General features: G+C 35.9%; 1 protein-coding gene across 1 annotated transcript in view; it reads left to right on the forward strand.

Annotated features, from left to right (window-relative positions):
• Positions 1 to 19315, forward strand: part of pphln1 (periphilin 1) — a 62165-nt gene that overhangs the window by 17509 nt on the left and 25341 nt on the right. The window contains exon 5 of the mRNA XM_034025240.3: positions 9128 to 9336. Within this exon, the coding sequence (XP_033881131.2) occupies positions 9128 to 9336 (209 nt within the window). The remainder of the gene's footprint in view (positions 1 to 9127; positions 9337 to 19315) is intronic.

The raw sequence follows: 19315 nt of genomic DNA on the forward strand, positions 1-19315 counted from the left end.
ACGCCTTTATCCAAGGCGACTTACAGAGACTAAGGTGTGTGAACTATGCATCAGCTGCAGAGTCACTTACAAATAAGTCTCACCCGAAAGACGGAGCACAAGGAGGTTAAGTGACTTGCTCAGGATCACACAATGAGTCAGTGGCTGAGATGGGATTTGAACCGGGGACCTCCTGGTTATAAACCTGTTTCTTTAACCACTGGTCCACACAGCCTCCTTTAAGAGCTCTCTGAGCAGCAGCTGTGCTAAATAAACATCTACTGTTAGCAAGCAAGTTGTAGTATAGTTTAGGAAAAAGGGTAGCACTGAGGATATGTGTACAGATTGAGTACTGTGAGAATACATTACACAATAATGGTCTGAAGGACCTGAACCTGTATTTTAATTGTATGTGCGCTTTACACGATTGAAATATATTGCAGTAAAATAAATAAATAAATATTGTGCAAGAAGTATTGCTTTTTTTTTTAATAGTATATTGAGTTCCATGTTTTTCAATGTAAAATCAGTTCTCTCACAAAAACCTGATAAATCAGGTGGTTAAGAATCAAGATTATGTGGTGGTCTAGTAGGTGGGCCTTGTGGATTGTAGGAAGCTGGAATAGGCTAGCAGATAAACCCATGCTATTTAATAGCTTTCAGACTTAGGGCACAGATCCTGAGCACCGCTATAAAAATAAAAACGCTGAAATTCACCAAGCACCCTAAATCTGCTTTTGAGAAGCCAATGGATTACCCAGGCCTTTAATGATAAAAACGAAACCTTTCTTGTGATTAGGTTAAGAAACTGGAACAGTCATTTCCTGTAAGGATATGTTCTTTACTATCAAGGAAGAAATCTGTATCGCTTCAAAGTCTGCTGTTAAACCCTCTGCAGCGTAACTGAAGAAGCTTATGGTCAAATGTGTATTTCACATGGTAGCCTGCGAGTCAACTCATATCTATATCTGATACCTTTCCTTTCAATTTTATGTTTATTTTATTAACATGGGTTTTAATCAAAACTGCTAATACTGATTGTGCATAAGGTTACAGTTTCAGATAGAAAATATTATGTAACACGTTGATTTAAACGTATAAAGCCATTTCGTAGATCCTATCTCCTGGTTGACTGTTAAACAACTCGCGATAAAGAAAATGGAGAATTGTTAAGTGGGAATCCATACTTTATTTACAGTAGCTTCAAATTTGATTTAATTTTTTACTTTCTGCTCTTTTCCTGATGTTTGCAATCATCCGATAGTTATGTAATTTCTCAAATATTGTTTTTGTTCTATTTTTATTTTTTACACCCCAGCAGATATTGATTAGTCTTTGCAAAGGGGCTTTCTTGACCTGCATTAGATGGTGCAGGTGTATACCAAAATAGACACTTTGGTTGATCTGCATAATCTGGCAGGCAACTAGAACTGACAAGCCCTGAACTCCTAGTTAATGCACCTTAGCGGAAGTAGCAGGTCTCCGAAAAATGTGTTTACAAATGTTTTAAATAACTTACCTGTAATTCTTTTCATTGTTAACATCCTGACAACCTTTTACACTTATAACTTTAAGGTCTGTTTCAAAGCTCTTCAAAACATCTGCTCTAGTGCATTGTCCTCTAAATCAGTGGTGCCCAAACTGGGAGGTGCAGAGGATCACTAAGGGGTGTGCGACTATGACTAAAGGATAGAACATTTTAAATAAATACATAAATGACAGCTACTTAGGCCAAATTCTTACCTTTCAAATGAGCCATCGATGATCACTTTAGTACTTGCAGAACTGGAAATTATGTTTGAAATGGCGAGTGTGTCAGTGAAACTGCAGTGATGAAAAAATAAACGAATGTTTTAACAGGCATTTTTTCCCAGATTTAATGTAAATTGTGTATTTTTTCCTAGATTTGAAAATTAAAGTCCAGATTTAGCTAAATACATAAATGTTAACAACATACAATGCCAAATCAAATGCGTCAATGGGCATGGGCTTGCATGTTAAAGAGCTATGCACACCGGATGCGAGCGAGCAAATCAAAAATAATTAAAACTGTTGATTTAAATGGAGTAATGCACAACGCAAGCGACGCGAGCGGCGCGAATGAAGCGAGCAAATATAGAAATACATGTATTTGTATTTTGCGACGCGCTGTTCGCGTTGCAATGGACCAATCAGAAAGAAGGTCAATGGTAGTGGCTGTCAGACTGTCAGTGTCTCGCTCACGCAGACATTACCACAGAAATAAAAAATAAATAGACATCAATGAGAATTTAATTATTGAAGTCGAAAAATATAATCTTCTTTATGATGCCAGTGTCTGTGGTATAAAGACAATAAAAAGGATGATGCCACATATCAAGAAATAGCAGAACAATTGGAAATTGCTGTCGTTCACTTCGCTCCCGTTGTGCATACTTTTGTGAAAACCCAAGACTTAATTGCTGAACAGATTTATTTGTTAAAAACCCAGGTTTAACATGTCGGCTAAATGTTCATTCACAAAGTAAAAAAAAACAAAAACTATAGCCTGATTTTAAATGTTGAATTTGTGATATGTGTATGTATTTGTCTAAATATGGACTTTTTGTGATTTAAGGAAAATACACAATTCACATGAAATGGGGGGGGGGGGGGGTTGGACACCTGTTAAGATCGAATGTTTTCATATGGGGGGAGGCGCGACAAAATGTATGCTAAAAAATGGGGGGCGGCATTTAAAAAGTTTGCGCACCACTGCTCTAAATCACTGCAGGAAGAGTGATTTTGGCTTTTCTGTTCCGTACCACATCATGCGTCGTTATTGCTTTGTTACCTGCTTGACAATGTACAAGCTTGAGCACCCGTGTAGTCTGGATTAGAATTGCGTTTGTTTTTTATTGTAGTTGGTGGATATGTGTGCTACATAGTAGCAACACACATTTGTCAAAAACCGCAGCAGCAGGTGATTATGATTGCCATCAGCATTTCTATTGTGGCTCACAAAGCAAAAAGCAACAAAGTATACTGATACCACTTTACAGGAAACCTATTCTCCTGTAGCCTTTGAGTTTTTGATGATTTTTGTAGTTAAAGGTAGAGCTCTGTGGAATTGAAACACAGCAATCTGCTGTACTTGGGCCATACCTAAGCATGCTAAAGTGGATGAAACAATATTTTCACTTCTTTCTTTCAAGGCAAGTATGCAAAGACCTTAAAGAGCAGCGATTCTCAAACAGGCTCAATTTGATTTGATTTATATTTAGCATGTTTTGCACTGTGGTATCATCCAGGTCACTTTACCGTCCTGTTATTTTTATTTCAATGTACTGATTTACAATACCTACAGGATCACTTGATTCATATTAGGCTGTTTTGTTTTGCAACGTGCTCTCTTACAGAATGCTGCTCTTTCTGCTATGGTACAAAACACAGTTCCATAAAAGCAGTGTACGAAATCAGCAGAAATGAAGATCCATTAAACTGAGTGTGCTGTTTTTAAAAATCCTATGCAAATAGATCCTCAATTGTTTCTGTTTCTTACAGATGAAAGATTCAGGAAAAAATCAAGTGTACATAGAAGTAATATGTTCCAGTAAATATTGGTATACAACAGTTTAATCTATTATTTAGAGCATTATTTAGAGCTATATTTGATTGTTGTAAACAATGGCAGATCTGAATACTTTATTTGAAACAAGGCCTTTTTGTGTATTGAGTTTGCATACAGTATGGAGAGACCTGTTTCATTACTGACCTATAGCAGGGTAACTCGTTCAAGGCGTTATTTCAAGTCACAACGCTATTGATTTTGCATTACCAGAAGGCTGTACTGTTTGTTTTTGAGCTGTGCATTAGTTACTGTATTGACCTATGCTTGTAGGAAAGGTTAGGATTGTTTCTAAGCTTATTCTATTCATATGCATGTTTGCAGACAAGCCATCATTTATATATCCTTACGGTGTTTAGTAAATGGATCACAATGCCCTACAAGTATGAGGAGCTGCAATAAAACAGTTTATAGGTCACCCGTAAAAATAAATAACAAAGCTGTCAGATATATTGTTCACTCAACAGGTTGGTCAATATGTCCTTCCCTGAACAGATTTAACCGGTACCATTTTGCATACCTTTTTTCCCCTCTATTATGTGTGTATAACATAATATTTAAAGAGCTGCAAGAAATAACTTTCTTTGCTTTCAAGAGTAACGCGATTTGTGATTATTTTCAATTCTCAGTAGATTTGTAAGCCAGTATTTCAGGGAAACATTTAAACCCTCTATACAAATACTTATTTTAGAAAAAGCCACTTACTTCAAAGTTTACAGTGGTTTGTGTGTAGGTACGTTCAGAACTGATAGTTTACTCTTGGTGCAATTACAAAATCCCTCAATATTCCACCTGCACTGTACACATATTACAGCGTGACATTTTACAACCACTTTAGGAAACAAATGTAAAACAAAATTGCATTGGGAGGGGGGAAAAAAAAACTGGGACATTCGAAAGACCCATTATAGTAATTTATTTTTGTTACCAATGGCAGCCGCAGTTTCAGATACTTAAAACAGACCTTAACCCATAAAACTTTGCGAGGCCACATTAAGCCAGCTCTTTGTTTGGGACATGACCCCAGTTCAAGCAAAGGTCATGAAAACCAGGTGCATTTAATTTATTTATACCTCCATCTGCGTACTATTGCACGTCATTTAGTGCGAGATAATCAGTTTGGAAGATTGTGGGGATTGTAGTCAAAACAATGGGTATGAGCAAGAAAGTTAGTGATTTTGCTGCTGTTGAGACAGATGCCTTCAAATAAATACCTAAAAAATACAATATAGTATCCCTACTGTAAAACCCATGTGTACTTTAGCTTCATGATTAGCCATAATACCCTTTTTTTGGGCTGCTACTATTGTGAAGTTAAACAGTGATGTAAATGGACTAACCCCACTATTTAGTCATCTTATGAAATTGTAAAAGTAACTTTTTTTTCTATACGGATTCAAAGCAAATTTCCCTAGAGGTTTCTTATTGAAACTAATAATTTGTTTGTTTTAAAACAACTTCTGGAAGACTAAAGAAACCTTCTGTACATCAGACAATCTTATTTCTTTATAAATGTTTTATTTCTTGTGTGATCTTACTGAATATAGGCAATTTAGAAACTGACCCTGTCTAAGATCATCTTCAGTATGACTCAAAGATGTGTGGTGTGCCAAGTACAATTATAAATTACTGGTGTGAGTTGACTTTTTCATGGCAAATTTGAGCTTGTCTGAGTTGTCTACGATTTGCTATATTTATTCCGATGAAGTTTCGGGTTTTATGCGCCAATGGATGTTACACCTGCCGATTCAGAAATTACTGTAGCAAATGGATTATCAAGTCCTGTTTCTGTTTAACGGTTTTTAGATGGGTGTTGTAAGTATACATGTGCAGTAAAGGAACTCCTTGGATTGTTGTTCAAGGTAGAGTTTATCTGTGAAATGCTAGCAGGTTTTCATGTAAATACCGGCCCCTATGTTACTGCATTTTTCAGTCTTATCTGTCATCATGTCTGCATTTAATAGTAAATAAAACTGTGAACATTGTGTTTTCTTATTGTCTTATCTGAGGCTAGCAGCGCTTTTAAAGAATGTATTTACAAGTGAATGCTGAAAAAAAAAGTGGAAAAAAACAAACCTTTCCCAAGGTTTAAAAGTCTTTCTTAAAATTATATATATATATATATTTTAATTCTTTCATAGTTATTTTCTGTCATCTGTTTTAATGGCAAATTAGTGTATGAGGTTTCTGCCAGGAAAGGTACTGTAAATACCTATTTAAACATAATCTACTGTGGTACTGACTGGCCAAAACATTTAAGTGATCTGCTACCAAAGCACAAAAATGTATATCCTCTGGCAATTTGTTCCAGAGGAAACAGGTGTGTCCAGTGCTGAAGGTTTGGGTGCGTTGTTAAATTCAGCACCGATGTAAAGCAGATTCACCAAATCGTTGTTAAATTCACCAGGAGTTGCTCAACAAACTGTTACAAAATTCACTGGTGCGTCACCACTGAAGCAGCGGATTTAGCGGGGTTGAGAGTCGGTGAACTGCAGCAAAACCAAAATGTCTGCTCCCACTGTGGAAGTTTGTCTTGTACGGAGATACTATTATCAATGTAATTGTAGATTCAGAGACGCCAAATCTTTTGAAAATGGGTATGAAGTTGTGTGTTTTTAATAAATATATAATAGTGCTAATAAATATATTGATAAACAATATCACATTTGCCAACTTATCCAGAGTAGCTGACTGAGCTGGTGACGTACAAGAATTCGATATGAGAGAGCGAACAGATTATTATTATTATTATTATCATGTGTGTTATTTGTCCTTTTTTATACTTCAAACAAATATGTTACAAAGTTACGAAAAGTGGGCGAACTGTGTTTGAAAGTGTATCCATTAATATATTCATATTTATAAATATTTACAGTTGCAGGCTAGCTGCTTTCTACATTTTAATGTAACAAGAAGCTAATTTAGTCGGTTAAAGATAACTAAACCTTCGTCCCAGTAAGCTTTCAGCTCGCACACATCAACCACAGCCTTGCATGCCGCAGCAGCAACCTTTCTGTTATTATCAGCTATGTTTATTATTATCAGCTATGATTCACCAAACTGTTGTTAAATTCCCTGCACCGATGAATTTAACAACACACCTTTTCATGTGATTTGTGACAATGTTACATGTCTGTTGCGTGACACAGTATGTTGCATTGAGGGATGGGCATGAGCACCTGATATCATGAAGTAATTACGATTCTTATACTTTCCTATTATTTTTTGCACAGATAGGTATATATAGTAGGTCTAGTGAATCACATGGCCTGTCCTGTGATCACATACATTGTGGACCTGGGGATTTCTTCTAATTTTACTTACATTTTATTGGCTATTTTTTGTACAGTATCCTTGATAGTAATATGTAAGTGATAATACTTTAGCACCATGCATTAATGGCAGATTTAGAATGCAAAGTTTAATACAGGTCCATATAAGCACTGTTGCTTCTGAAGAGCAAGCTGAAATATACTATATTTAATGATCACCTGGGAATGTTTTATAGCCCTTTTGAAGTTCCAGGTGGCAGGTAGGTCCTGCAGGCATGTCTTAACAATTACCTTTTGGAATTTTTTTCCTAGACTAACATTTTGATTTAGTCGTCTTTTGCTGCTTTTTTTTTTCAGTTTTTATTATCCAGCCAAAAGTCTTCTGGCTGTTTCCACAACTGAATGCAGTTCACTTGTCTTCTTTTAACAAATGGATTACTGGCTAGATCTTCAGAATCTTACCCATGAAGATTACCCAGTTAATGCATGCAGTGTCACATTTTTACAAAAAAGAAAAACAGATGTTCTACATTTAAGTGCTTTAGGCTACACAATCTGTGACTTTAAATACATTTTTTTTTGTTTTGTGTTATGCATTTTTTTCTGCAAGCAAAGTGTCTGTGTGTTAGCACTAGAATATGAAAAATAAACGGGACGAAAAACCCAAATAATTTCAGTATAGTGGAATTTGTTCTAAGATAAATAAATAAATAAATAAGGTAAATAATCAAAACTGGAATAGGTCAAGTTTCTATTCATATTTATAACACTAGAGTTACTGATTTTAATACCATATGGTGGTGTCTCTGCTTTAATTTGAATAGTTATCCTTTCATTTAGATTTTGTTAACAATGTCATGATTTTCTTGAGCAGTGCACCAATTTTATCTGCGTTTTTCTAGCTCTTTAAACCAAGTTAGATAGACTAGGAGTGGGCTTTGATTGATAATTAACTACAAACTTTGATAAAATGTGAAGATTTTCTAATTACAGTGATAAAAAGCTTTGATGTATTTCCAATTTCCTTCCATTTTTGTGTTTCCGGGCACAAGCCTGACCTTACTGAGCCACATTAATAGAATTTCTCTTGCTCTGATGTGGAAAGATTGTGTAATATAATGAATAGTTTGGTTGGAAATTCGCCAATTTAATTATTGGCTATGGTTGGTTACCAAAAAATAATAATTTTGTCCAAAGGAAGTTTTCTAAAGAATTTGTTTTGGGTATGCTCTGTTTTTGTAATTCTATACAAGTAAAAATCTAATTATACTTGAACAATGCTAAGCAGACAAGTGGCATGTGGTGTAAAATAAATAGCTTTTCTTTAAAGTAATATTAATGTAATTGAATTTTGTTATAAAGTATGTCCCAACACGTACAAAAGCCATATCAAAATGCTTCTTATGATGTTGATTGAAGACTCGACCACTGTTTGACAAAGCTTGAATAGGCTTACATGATTATGAATAGACTTCAGACATGTGCTCTTCATTTGCACAAAGCTTTTGCTGCACCATAACAACCGCTAAAAATAGGATGATAATTGGATGAAAATACTTGGGACATCAGCTAATTGCATGTATGTTTGTATTTTGCAAGAAGGTAGAGCATCTGTACTCCATAAGGTACTGCTTGTGTTGTCCTGAAGCATCATGTGCTCTCTTGCAGTCCTCCCGGGATCAAAGTGTTGTGCATAAGGAGTCAAAGAGTCGTTTAGGGCATTCCTGGGCAACTTTTAGTATCATTGTCGACTGTTTCAGCAGGCAGGTCTACTGATGTAAGGGATTGGAGTGAAATACTATGAGAGACATTAACTTTATTACCCATATGACAGTGATCCCAGATCCTAAGTGGCAGAAAGAGGCCTTGCTTTTGAAGGCTATTGAATAAGAACATAAGAAAGTTTACAAACGAGAGGAAGCCATTCAGCCCATCTTGCTCATTTTGGTTTGACCTTTTGAATAAGGTCGCTTGATGCCGCTCTATTAAAGGTGTCCTGTATTTAAAATTTAGTTGAACACAGGCAGCTTTTTTTTTTTTTTTCATTTTTTACCTGAAGCAGTCTACAGGGGCTGCTTTGTAGAGCCAGCAGAACGTCGACAGATTTTTTTGTAACAGGTATGCGTTTCTAGCAGGTGCTAAATTGGGAAAGGGTTAGCAAAGAAAACAAAATGATTATATTTTATCCTGTTGAACAGCTGTACACTGAAAAAAAACCTATTCTAATTTAATGTTTTTTTTTTTGTTTGTTTGTTTGTTTGTTTGTGTTTTTTTTTTTTTTTTTTTTAAGGGAAGACCGGGAACAGTTTAGAAGGAAAAGCTTTTTTCCACCTCACGTAAGAGACCGTTCACCTAATAGAAAAGGTCCTGCTTACTACAGAAATTCCCCTGGAGGACGGCGGGGTTCTCCACATAGTCGCTCTGGATCTAGTGTTAGCAACAAGAGCTTCTCTCCAGACAAGAACAAGCCCAGTTCCTATCAGGCTCAGCACAACAAGAGTAAGTGTTCCATTTCTAATTGAAAACAAAAACAGATTACATTTTTTCCTGTTTCAACAATTGTGTCAGCAAAAGAAACCAGACAGGTATAGTAATTGACCAAAAAGCACATCCAGACATCAAATAGGACCAAATATAGGAGTCACTTTTTTCCGTTAATGAATTCCAGCAATGGAGGGATTACGTTGTACTGCTGAATACAGTTGTGCCTTTGTGTTAGAAATACGTAGCATTACATTCAAATGAGAAAATTAAGTGTTATATAAAAGGTGGAGTCCCTGTGCCATTGACTTTCATTTGGTTTCCTGTTATGTTGTGATTAACAGGGCACTGTACAATTTCAAACCTGGACTTAAATCTGTGGTTTACAGGAATACATGTCACAAAAGATCCCACTGAAAGCGTAGTACAGCGGCCTGTCGCCGAATCACTGATAGATTCAGATGAACTCGGACTTAGCAGAAGTGGCACTTTTTTTTTTTTTTTTTTTTTTTTTAAATCCATAAAAAGGCACATGGCATACCAAATGATTTTGTCAATAGTTAGTACTTTAATGAGCTGTGTTCGAGACATTTTAAGTTTTTTGTATATTTTTTTTAATTGCCTATAGTTTAAAAAAAAAAAAAAAAAAAAACAACACACAGAAAAACAGGTCAATTTTGAAACACATAAAGCTTATCAGAAGGTTGAAATGTAGTTGTTGCCTTGTTTGGCAACCAAAGAGTTCCATCATTCCAAACAGCGCGGGCTGTCCTGTGATGCTGTTGTCTCCATCCCTGCTAAATTCAATTAGCTACAAATGCTGCAGTCTTTGCTCTTTTAAACCTGGCTAATAGAGTAGAGTGTACCTAACAAGACAGAAAGAAAATTAAAGTATTCTGTCACAGCAAAAATTCTTGTAAAGAAGCTGGAATACAAAAGCACTTATTAAAGGTCAATCTGGGAGGTCTGTCTTAACTGCTATGGTATGCACACAGTACCCAAGAAAACATGATCATGGGGTAATAACGTAGTTGGACTTTATGACTTAATTATGAAACAAGGGAAAGTTGCTACAAGCAGTCATTTTATAAGATTCCTGTTGCTTAAAAAAAAATAATAATACATAAATAAATATACAGGACCACTGATAACATTATGTCTTGAAAAGTGACTTTTTAGTGATTGTTTGTAATTTGCATTGTGTTTTCTCCTGCACTGGAGCGCACAGAACCAGGTTTCTCAACTTTTACATGATTCATGTAAAACAATCCTTGATAGCAGTGTTATTTAATATGCATGTATCAAATTCATTATATATGAAATAACCTTTATATGAGGAACTCACTTAAACTTGTCCAATGCTTTGCTTGCATGCTTTCCCAATTGTGTGGCTTCTCCATTGTGATTTTTTTTTTTGCAGTTATGTACCTCATATGAGATGCAGCAATTAGAAAGGAGTTCCAAAGGCTGCTGGGAGATTAGTTCCTATTTGTTTGCTTTCTCCAATTCCGTTTTTTTGCCACCAGGTGTTGCTATTATGCCTTTGTGTAGGAGAATCCCTATAAAACTTGAGAAACCCTGAATTCGTTTTTTGGGAAAGTTCTCCCCCAGTAATCTTTGTAAGCAGCTAATGATCGTGTGAAGTAATAACCATTTTGTATTATTTTTCCAATATCAAATTGAATAGTTTTGTTTGCCTTCATATTCACAAAAAAGGTGTCATTTATAGTAATACTGCATTTTTATAGCAACTGTACAACAGTTTACAATTCTACAACATTTGAGAACTAATGTATTTGTATACAAAGGATATAAAAACAAACATTACTTTTTTAATAAACCATTAACTCAGGCACTGAAATTGCAGATGACTTGTTCAATGTTATGTCTTTCAGTTACTTATTAAACAATGACACTTCTCATTATTTCACAAGTTATATATATATAATGTATGTATGTTTTTAAATGAAACCTGGATGAAACAAAATGGAACAAAAACCTGTTTGCCAATTGTATAATACAATACATCACTCTCTCTCTTGTTAAATTCACGGTTTAAAAAAAAATAACTGGCACATTTAGTGGAAAGCATCTGGTTCTGTGGACAAGGCACATATTTACTGAGGAAGTTGGGTTTGTTGGAACTTGTTAATTACACCCAGTCCGACTGGGAAAAGGATACCCTTGATTTATATAGGTGATTTTGATACAAGCCCTGACCTTCCTTTCTGTGAAAGCAGCATGGCATCAGAACTTGCAGATGTCTTTAAGAGCAAACTCTTTATTACTAGGCCTGAAGGTTCTTCAGATCATTCATGACTGGCAGCGCTTGTTAGTAACAAACTCCAGGAGTGTGAAATATTTCACATTGATTGATTTTAATGTCATTTTATTGGCAAATTGACAGATGTGCTCACAATATTGTTTCTAATCTTGTCCTAAGCTGGTGCGATAACTTTGTTTTCATTTTATTATAAAATATGATTTTATTGCAAGAACATCCGATGCATTTCATCTCTTTTTGGAATTCAGACAGGGCAGATGTTTCTATAGAAATAGGAGTACAATGGGAAATCCAGTACAGAAGAAGCCGGTCTTGACAGAGTTTTGAAATATATAGCTAGATGGATATTTTAGAGATGCAGCAGGTAAACGCTTAATACATTTATTTATTGTGACTTTTTTTTATTATTTTGCTAGCCTCAACTAAACGTCTTTGTGTCCAGTTTGAAGCCTCACTTAAATTTTGTTTTTTGCTGCTTTGCTTTTTAATAGTAAAATGTGTTCAATGCATGTATTATCATATATGTAATGATATGCTTGTTTTGTACTTGTATTTGAAGGCCTTTCTGAAGAGTCTACCTTTTTCTGCTTCATGCTTTTGAATAATCGTGTTCTCAATGTATTGATTAATAGGAAATCGCTGACTGCACCTGTTATATATAAATTGTTTTGTTTTAATACTCCACTGACTGGTTACAAGTAATTCAGACTAGTCTTGGAGGAGTTAGTTGTTTTATTTTGTATTCCAGCATCAACATTAAAGGAGGCAATACATCTGGTTTACTAATCAAAGGAATTACCTACCACTTCAAACATTAGTGGTGTACAGCAGTCACCATCAAGTCTATTTGAAAAGGAATGCAGCTAAGATCAAGCAGGCTTTAAAGTAATTCCAGCTTCATATAGAAGCCCAGTAGTTTCCCAAGCTCTGTTCTGCATACAACTTTAAGAAACACATGCTGTTTTAAAATGTGTATTACCAAAGGCCTTAACCCTCACTGCCTTTTAAAGTCTACCAGAAGCAAACCCCTGAAAACGGTTTAAAGTGTCAACCTTTAGCCTAAACCATGACAACTTTTAGCCTAAATATTTGATTTTTGGAATGGTTTCTGGTGTGTGTGTGTGTGTGTCTATATATATATATATATATATATATATATATATATATATATATATATATATATAATGTAATTTATTGCTGTAGGATGTGTGCAGTTTTTAAGGTTGTTTATTCATTACATTTTTTATCCATTTTTTATCCACATTCATTTTGCCATACCTCATTAAATAAGTTTGAAATGTCATGGGTTTAATTCTGTAGTGTAAATATTTAAGGAATTAAAATAAATAGGTTTTAAAATAAACATGGTTATACATTTTTTAAAACTATTTAAAATACTTCCGGTATAAGCACCTTTTCCTAATAGTTTATGATCTCTGGTATCTGTAATATGTACAGTATAATTTACACATACATTGCAAATGGTTTTGTATTACTTGTATATAAATACCCATGTACCCTTCCTTATTCATTGTTACTGGTTGGAAGCTTAACCTCACAATGACCATAGGTGTTAAAGATAATAAATCGCATGCTATTTTTTACTAGGGAAAAAATGAATCCATGGAAATGTCTATGATCTTTTCGTGACATCTGAAAACATCAGTGAACTTTGGAGTCAATTAAAAGGTCTCTGTGGACATCTAAATGGTTGAAGTGGTTACTGGTCTGACGTCTGATCTAGGAAGAAAAAAATCAATCACTGGGAAGGGTTCAATGATTGCACTTACCAGACTACAGCCTATGTTTTGCTTAGAAGATTGCGTCTGAAGCAGTTCAGCACAAGTCTTTATTCACAGTCTTGTAACATGACCTGTGCAATCACAATTATTGCTACAGTTCTGTAAACTAATAGTTTCTTCCAAAACTGGTACAAAATTGTCTTGGAGTGTTTTTGTATGTGTTTTTAAATTATTTTTTTTATCAATCTGCCATGACCCCGGGAGCTTGCCACTTGATTTTGTTACCAGGCCTTTGAACAGGTGTCATCATCAGTCACGAAACAGCACATTAAAATGATGATTACCCGAGCCATTAAAAGAAGGTTAAAATATCTGGTCCCTTGGAGTCCTCCATTAACCAGCTGTCTGTTTCTGCCATACCTACTGTAACACAGCAACGCAACAAGATTCACAAAAGGCAATGGCAAGTGAATGACTTACTGTAGGTGTGTTTCCAAATGGACCGCATCTTTGTTTAATTTGGAATATGAATGAACTTTCAGTAATAAATCCTTAATATCCCTGAACTTTGCCAAATCATTAGGACTGAAGTGTCCTAAAGACCATTTCTAGGACCCAGTGGCTGCAGGACAGCATTCCCCCCCCCCCTCCCTTTTTTGCATTGCTTACCATTTTCTGGTGAACTAAAATTTTACAAAAGAATGTATCTTACAACGCTGTTTAGTTCATACTGATTTGTTAATGTTTTGAAAACCACTGCTAGGTGTCTCTGTGTTTTATGTGCTATAGCTTAAACTTGTGCTACATGCTAAACTTGCTGCAGTATTGGTAGTTTATCTTGAGTTTGCTTTTGAATTTTACAACAAGAAAAAGGTACCTAATTTTAGATCATGGTGATTTCAAAGAGATAGGATGGAGTCCCCTTTTTTAAATGCATTTGGTTTTGATACAATTTTGCTCCAAAATCTTATGTCTTTATTTTTTTTTTTCTTGTAAGAACTCAATTATCTTTTTAAATAGAATTTTGCTATCCCAGCTTGTTGCTCATCTGGTTTCTGACCTGATTGCACTTTCCTTTCATTTACGGGGTTCAAATAATGACCTGAATTAAATAAATTACAGTCATCTGTCTAAGTCCCCACAGAACTACCCATTGTAAAATACTTACCACGATTTGCCAAACAACAAATTCCCAATAAGCTGAAAAGCTTCAACACAAGACATTTAAAATAAAAAAAAAAAGTAACATTACAGTACACTTTTGTGTACTTTAATTATTTTCTTGTATGCTTTACCTCCAAGTTCATTCATGTATTTAATGTTAAGCATTTCAACTTTTAGGAAGTTATACAGAAACGTTGTTTTCTCTCATTGGATATGAAGTCCAATTTTTGATATTTTGATTTGAAGCTGCCATGACATATCATTTGAACAGTTAGTTTTTGCAATAATTGAAATACACAATACAAAACACATGGTATGACAGCAGGCAAGGCGTTTCGGCCCTATGTCAGCAGCACAGTTGTTGTTGCTGGATGCTCCGTTTCAGAAAGCAGTTTTACTGGATTTAAAATAGTAAGCCCTTATGATAGCAATAAAACCACTTTGATTAGTATAGCTCTTTACTGCTGAGGCTTGGGTCTTTTAAACTCAATTATCAGTAAATACATTCAAAAACTACACTTGCCATAACTAGTGTTATGGGTTAATCTGTAATAAAAATGTGTGCTTTGTATGTCACCTCTTGCTGAGTTCTTGAGTTATGAATGATTCTGAAATACGAGCACAGGCACAAGTGTTATATATATATATATATATATATATATATATATATATATATATATATATATATATATATATATATATCTCTCTCTCTCTCTCTCTCTATATATATATATATATATATATATATATATATATATATATATATATCTATACATACACTAGGGTTACCATGTGGCTCCAGATTAACCGGACGCTGTGAGACAGAACAGGATTTCAAACTTGCCCCTAAATTGAAATAAATGAAGGTGTAAATGAACCATCCTTAGCTACAATTAAGAATGGTGCTTAAATACCTGCATGCGTGTCAAATAAGTGTATTATACTAAGAATGAATTGCAGCCAGTCACTATTTTTTTCTGTTTGTTAAAATTCAATTGCCCATATTATTCTGCAAATACAATCGCATCATCATCTCGTTGCTCTATCGATAAATTAGCTATTCGTTCATTAAGATCTGATCAGAAGCAGCTGATCAGTGTGAATTGTTTGCTGCGCCCAATCAATTCCACCACAGCAGGATTAATCTCAGCAAAGGTGGAGCTCATTTAAACGTGAATTACTTTCAATTTAGGGTGAATTTTTAAATCCCGGTCTGTCTCAAAGCGTCCGGTTAATCTGGAGCCATATGGTAACCCTACATACACACAGTGCCGTGAAAAAGTATTTGCCCCCTGTCTGATTTTTTACATTGTATTTGGTCAGATTTTTTTGTGGGTTGTAGTAGTATATAGAGGGAATCTGAGAGAAAAAATGACACCAAAGTTTGGTGCTTCTTTCATTTGTTTGGTGTGCAAGGTAATCAAACATGCAATCTTCACGTGTGAAAAAATTATTGCCCCCCTCTAGTTAACTCAACCCAATTAAAGGGATAATTAGGGTCAGCTGTTTGAGTACTTTGGTTAACAACCAGGCCTGATTTGGGCCAGCCCTGCCCAATATAAATCTGACTAACTTTGGCCCTTACTATCAGCGTGAAGTTGTCAGCACATAGGTTCTAGAGGCACATCATGCCACGAACATTGATGCCTATCAGTCTGGAAAGGGTTACAAAGCCATTTCTAAGGCTCGGGCTCCACCGAACCACAGTCAGAGCCATATTGTCCAAATGGAGAAAGTTTGGGACAGTAGTGAATCTTTCCAGGAGTGGCCGTCCTGCCAAAATCTCTCCAAGAGCAAGGCGTAAAATCGTCCAGGAAGTCACAAAGAACCCTAGAACAACATCCAGGGATCTGCAAGCCTCTCTCACCTCAGCTAAGGTCAGTGTTCTTGACTGCACTATCAGAAAGACACTGGGCAAAAATGGGATTCATGGCAGAGTAGCAAGGCGGAAACCATTGCTCACTAAGAAGAACATTGCTCGTCTCAAGTTTGCCAAAAAGCACCTGGATGATCCTCCATAGTTCTGGAACAATGTTCTATGGACAGATGAGTCAAAAATTGAATTTTCTGGCCGACATAGGCCCCGTTTTTATGTCTGGCGAAAACCAAACACTGCATTCCACAGTAAGAACCTCATACCAACGGTCAAGCATGGTGGTGGTAGTGTCATGGTTTGGGGATGCTTTGCATTAGGACCTGGACGCCTTGCCATCATTGAAGGAACCATGAATTCTGCTTTTTATCAGAGAATTCTACAGGAGAATGTCAGGCCATCCGCAGCTGGGTCATGCAGCAAGACAATGATCCGAAACACACAAGCAAGTCTACATCAGAATGGTTGAAGAACAAGAAATTTAAAGTTTTGGAATGGCCTAGTCAAAGTCCAGACCTAAACCCCATTCAGATGTTGTGGCAGAACCTGAAACGAGCAGTTCATGCTCGAAAACCCACAAATGTCACTGAGTTGAAGCAGTTCTGCATGGAGGAGTGGGCCAAAATTCCTCCACGGCGCTGTGAGAGACTAATCAATAACTACAGGAAGCATTTGGTTGCAGTTATTGCTGCTAAAGGTGGCGTAAGCAGTTATTGAGTCAAAGGGGGCGATTACTTTTTCACACTTTTTCAATTGGGTGTTGCATAACTTTCTTTAATAAATAAATTAAATATGTATCAAATTTTTGTGTTATTTGTTCACTCAGGGTCCCTTTTTATCTAATATTAGGTTTTGGTTAAAGATCTGATAAAATTCAGTGTCAAAAATATGCAAAAATGCAGAAAATCAGATGGGGCAAATACTTTTTCATGGCACTGTGTGTGTGTGTATGTATGTGTGTGTGTATATGTGTGTAATTATATTATATATATATATATATATATATATAGAATTAGACAGGGTTTCATTTTTCAACATTATTAACTGTTAGGGGAAAAGCTTAAGTCTATTTCAGATCTCACGGTAAAAAGGTAAAATGTACTGTTAAATATTCTTGATATTTAGGAACTTTATCAAACTCTCTTACTGTCACTTTTATTAATACACTGCAAGTAGAAAATAGGCTTAGGGCCCTTGCTCTGGGATAGCATTGGTCTGAATCCCATCAGCGCCTGTCTGACAGGATTCCCTGTTCACTCACTCAAGAAATGTTCTGTATGCAGTTCAGTTCCAGGAATTCTCTACATCAGGGGTGAATCATCACTATGAGATAAGGAGTAATCCTCGAGTAAGACAAAGGACAATGATTTGTAGATCAGTTGCTGATGGCTGTCTGTTCAAAATAATTAGCACAACAAATCTAATTTTATTTTTTATTTTTTTTAAGCATCCTATTGAGTTTCTTCATCCTAGTGTGTTTTCTTATTTTCATTACGGGTTGCATATATTTTCCTAAAGTTTATTTAATTAATTTTAAGAAATTGTTGCATTTTCCAGACATTAATTAAATGGCAACCAAAGTGCTCCTTTTTTGGATTACTAGCCCGTTTCCAGCTTAGAAAACCTTTTTAAGGCTTTATCCATTTCCTAATTAAATCGGCCAATTTCCTGACTGCAGTTCCTGATCTTATTTTATCATCCATGGCAATTGGCTTTCAGGCATTTGTATTAGAACCATCGGTATTGAAGGTACTGGGGCATGAACAATTAGGTACTGCTAGGTTGTCTGCTATCTGTGCTCTTTATCTTGGACTAAAACGTAAATGTAAAAAGCAGTGAAATTGGTTTTAACTATTCCTAAAAACTATTGTATATGTTTAAAAACTGTGGGATCTGGGAGTGGTTAAATGGCTACTCCGCAGCCACACTGATTTTATGTAACAAAATGTTGGCTTACAAAAAAAAGCAGAACTTGTCTTGTGTATTCTACTATGCCTTAAATGTAAATGCCTGATTAATTTCAAATTTCTTCACCAAATCATAAACAGTCTGTATTGAGTACGCCCACCTTTACTTCACATTCACATCTGTGCCTAATGGAACCAATATTCCTTTAGAAATAGTCAGTTTTCGTTTTAGTGTCGCCTTTTGTCACAGTGAAGTCTTGCAGTGGGTTTTAAATTGGGTGAACACACAGGCAGACCGCTTACTGCTTGCACGCTGTATTTTTACAATTAAATGTATTCCAGGAAATCTGAGTTAATACAAAAATATGATCGGAATAACAAGACCTCATTGGGGCTCCCGAGTGGCGCATCCAGTAAAGGCGCTCTGCGTGGAGTGCAGTATGCACCCTATAGCCTGGAGGTTGCTGGTTCGTATCCAGGCTATGTCATTTGTCGACCGTGACCGGGCGCACAGATGGCCGAGCGCTGCCAGGGTAGGGAGGGCTCAGGTCGGCAGAGTAATCCTTGGTTCACCGCGCGCCAGTGACTCCTGTGGCCTGCAGGGCGCATGCGGGTCTGCTGTGGAGCCATTCTGATCTGTTTTGTCCTCCGGCACTATAGGTCTGATGGCTTCACTGTGGACCTGCAGAATCAAAAAAGACGGCTTGGCAGGACACGTTTCGGATAACGCGTGTGTCTGCCGCCGTTTCGCGAAGTCGATACTCAATAAATCCATTTTTTGGTTTTTAGTATATGTGCACAATATGGTTTTGTCATATTTTAATTATATGCATTTCCGGTTTCTTTGTTACATCAGACACATTTGCTCTGCTTCTCTGGTTTTTTCATAACCACACAGCATCTTTTCAATGAATGCTTGATGTGATTAGAATTCATGGAATCCTGACATTTTAATGCATCATATGATTGGTTTTGAGCATCAGTTTAAAATAAAGAAAATCCACATATTTGAAGCAACCACAATGTT

The sequence above is a fragment of the Acipenser ruthenus genome, chromosome 7, assembly GCF_902713425.1.
Source record: "Acipenser ruthenus chromosome 7, fAciRut3.2 maternal haplotype, whole genome shotgun sequence".
In the NCBI taxonomy this organism is placed as follows: Eukaryota; Metazoa; Chordata; class Actinopteri; order Acipenseriformes; family Acipenseridae; genus Acipenser; species Acipenser ruthenus.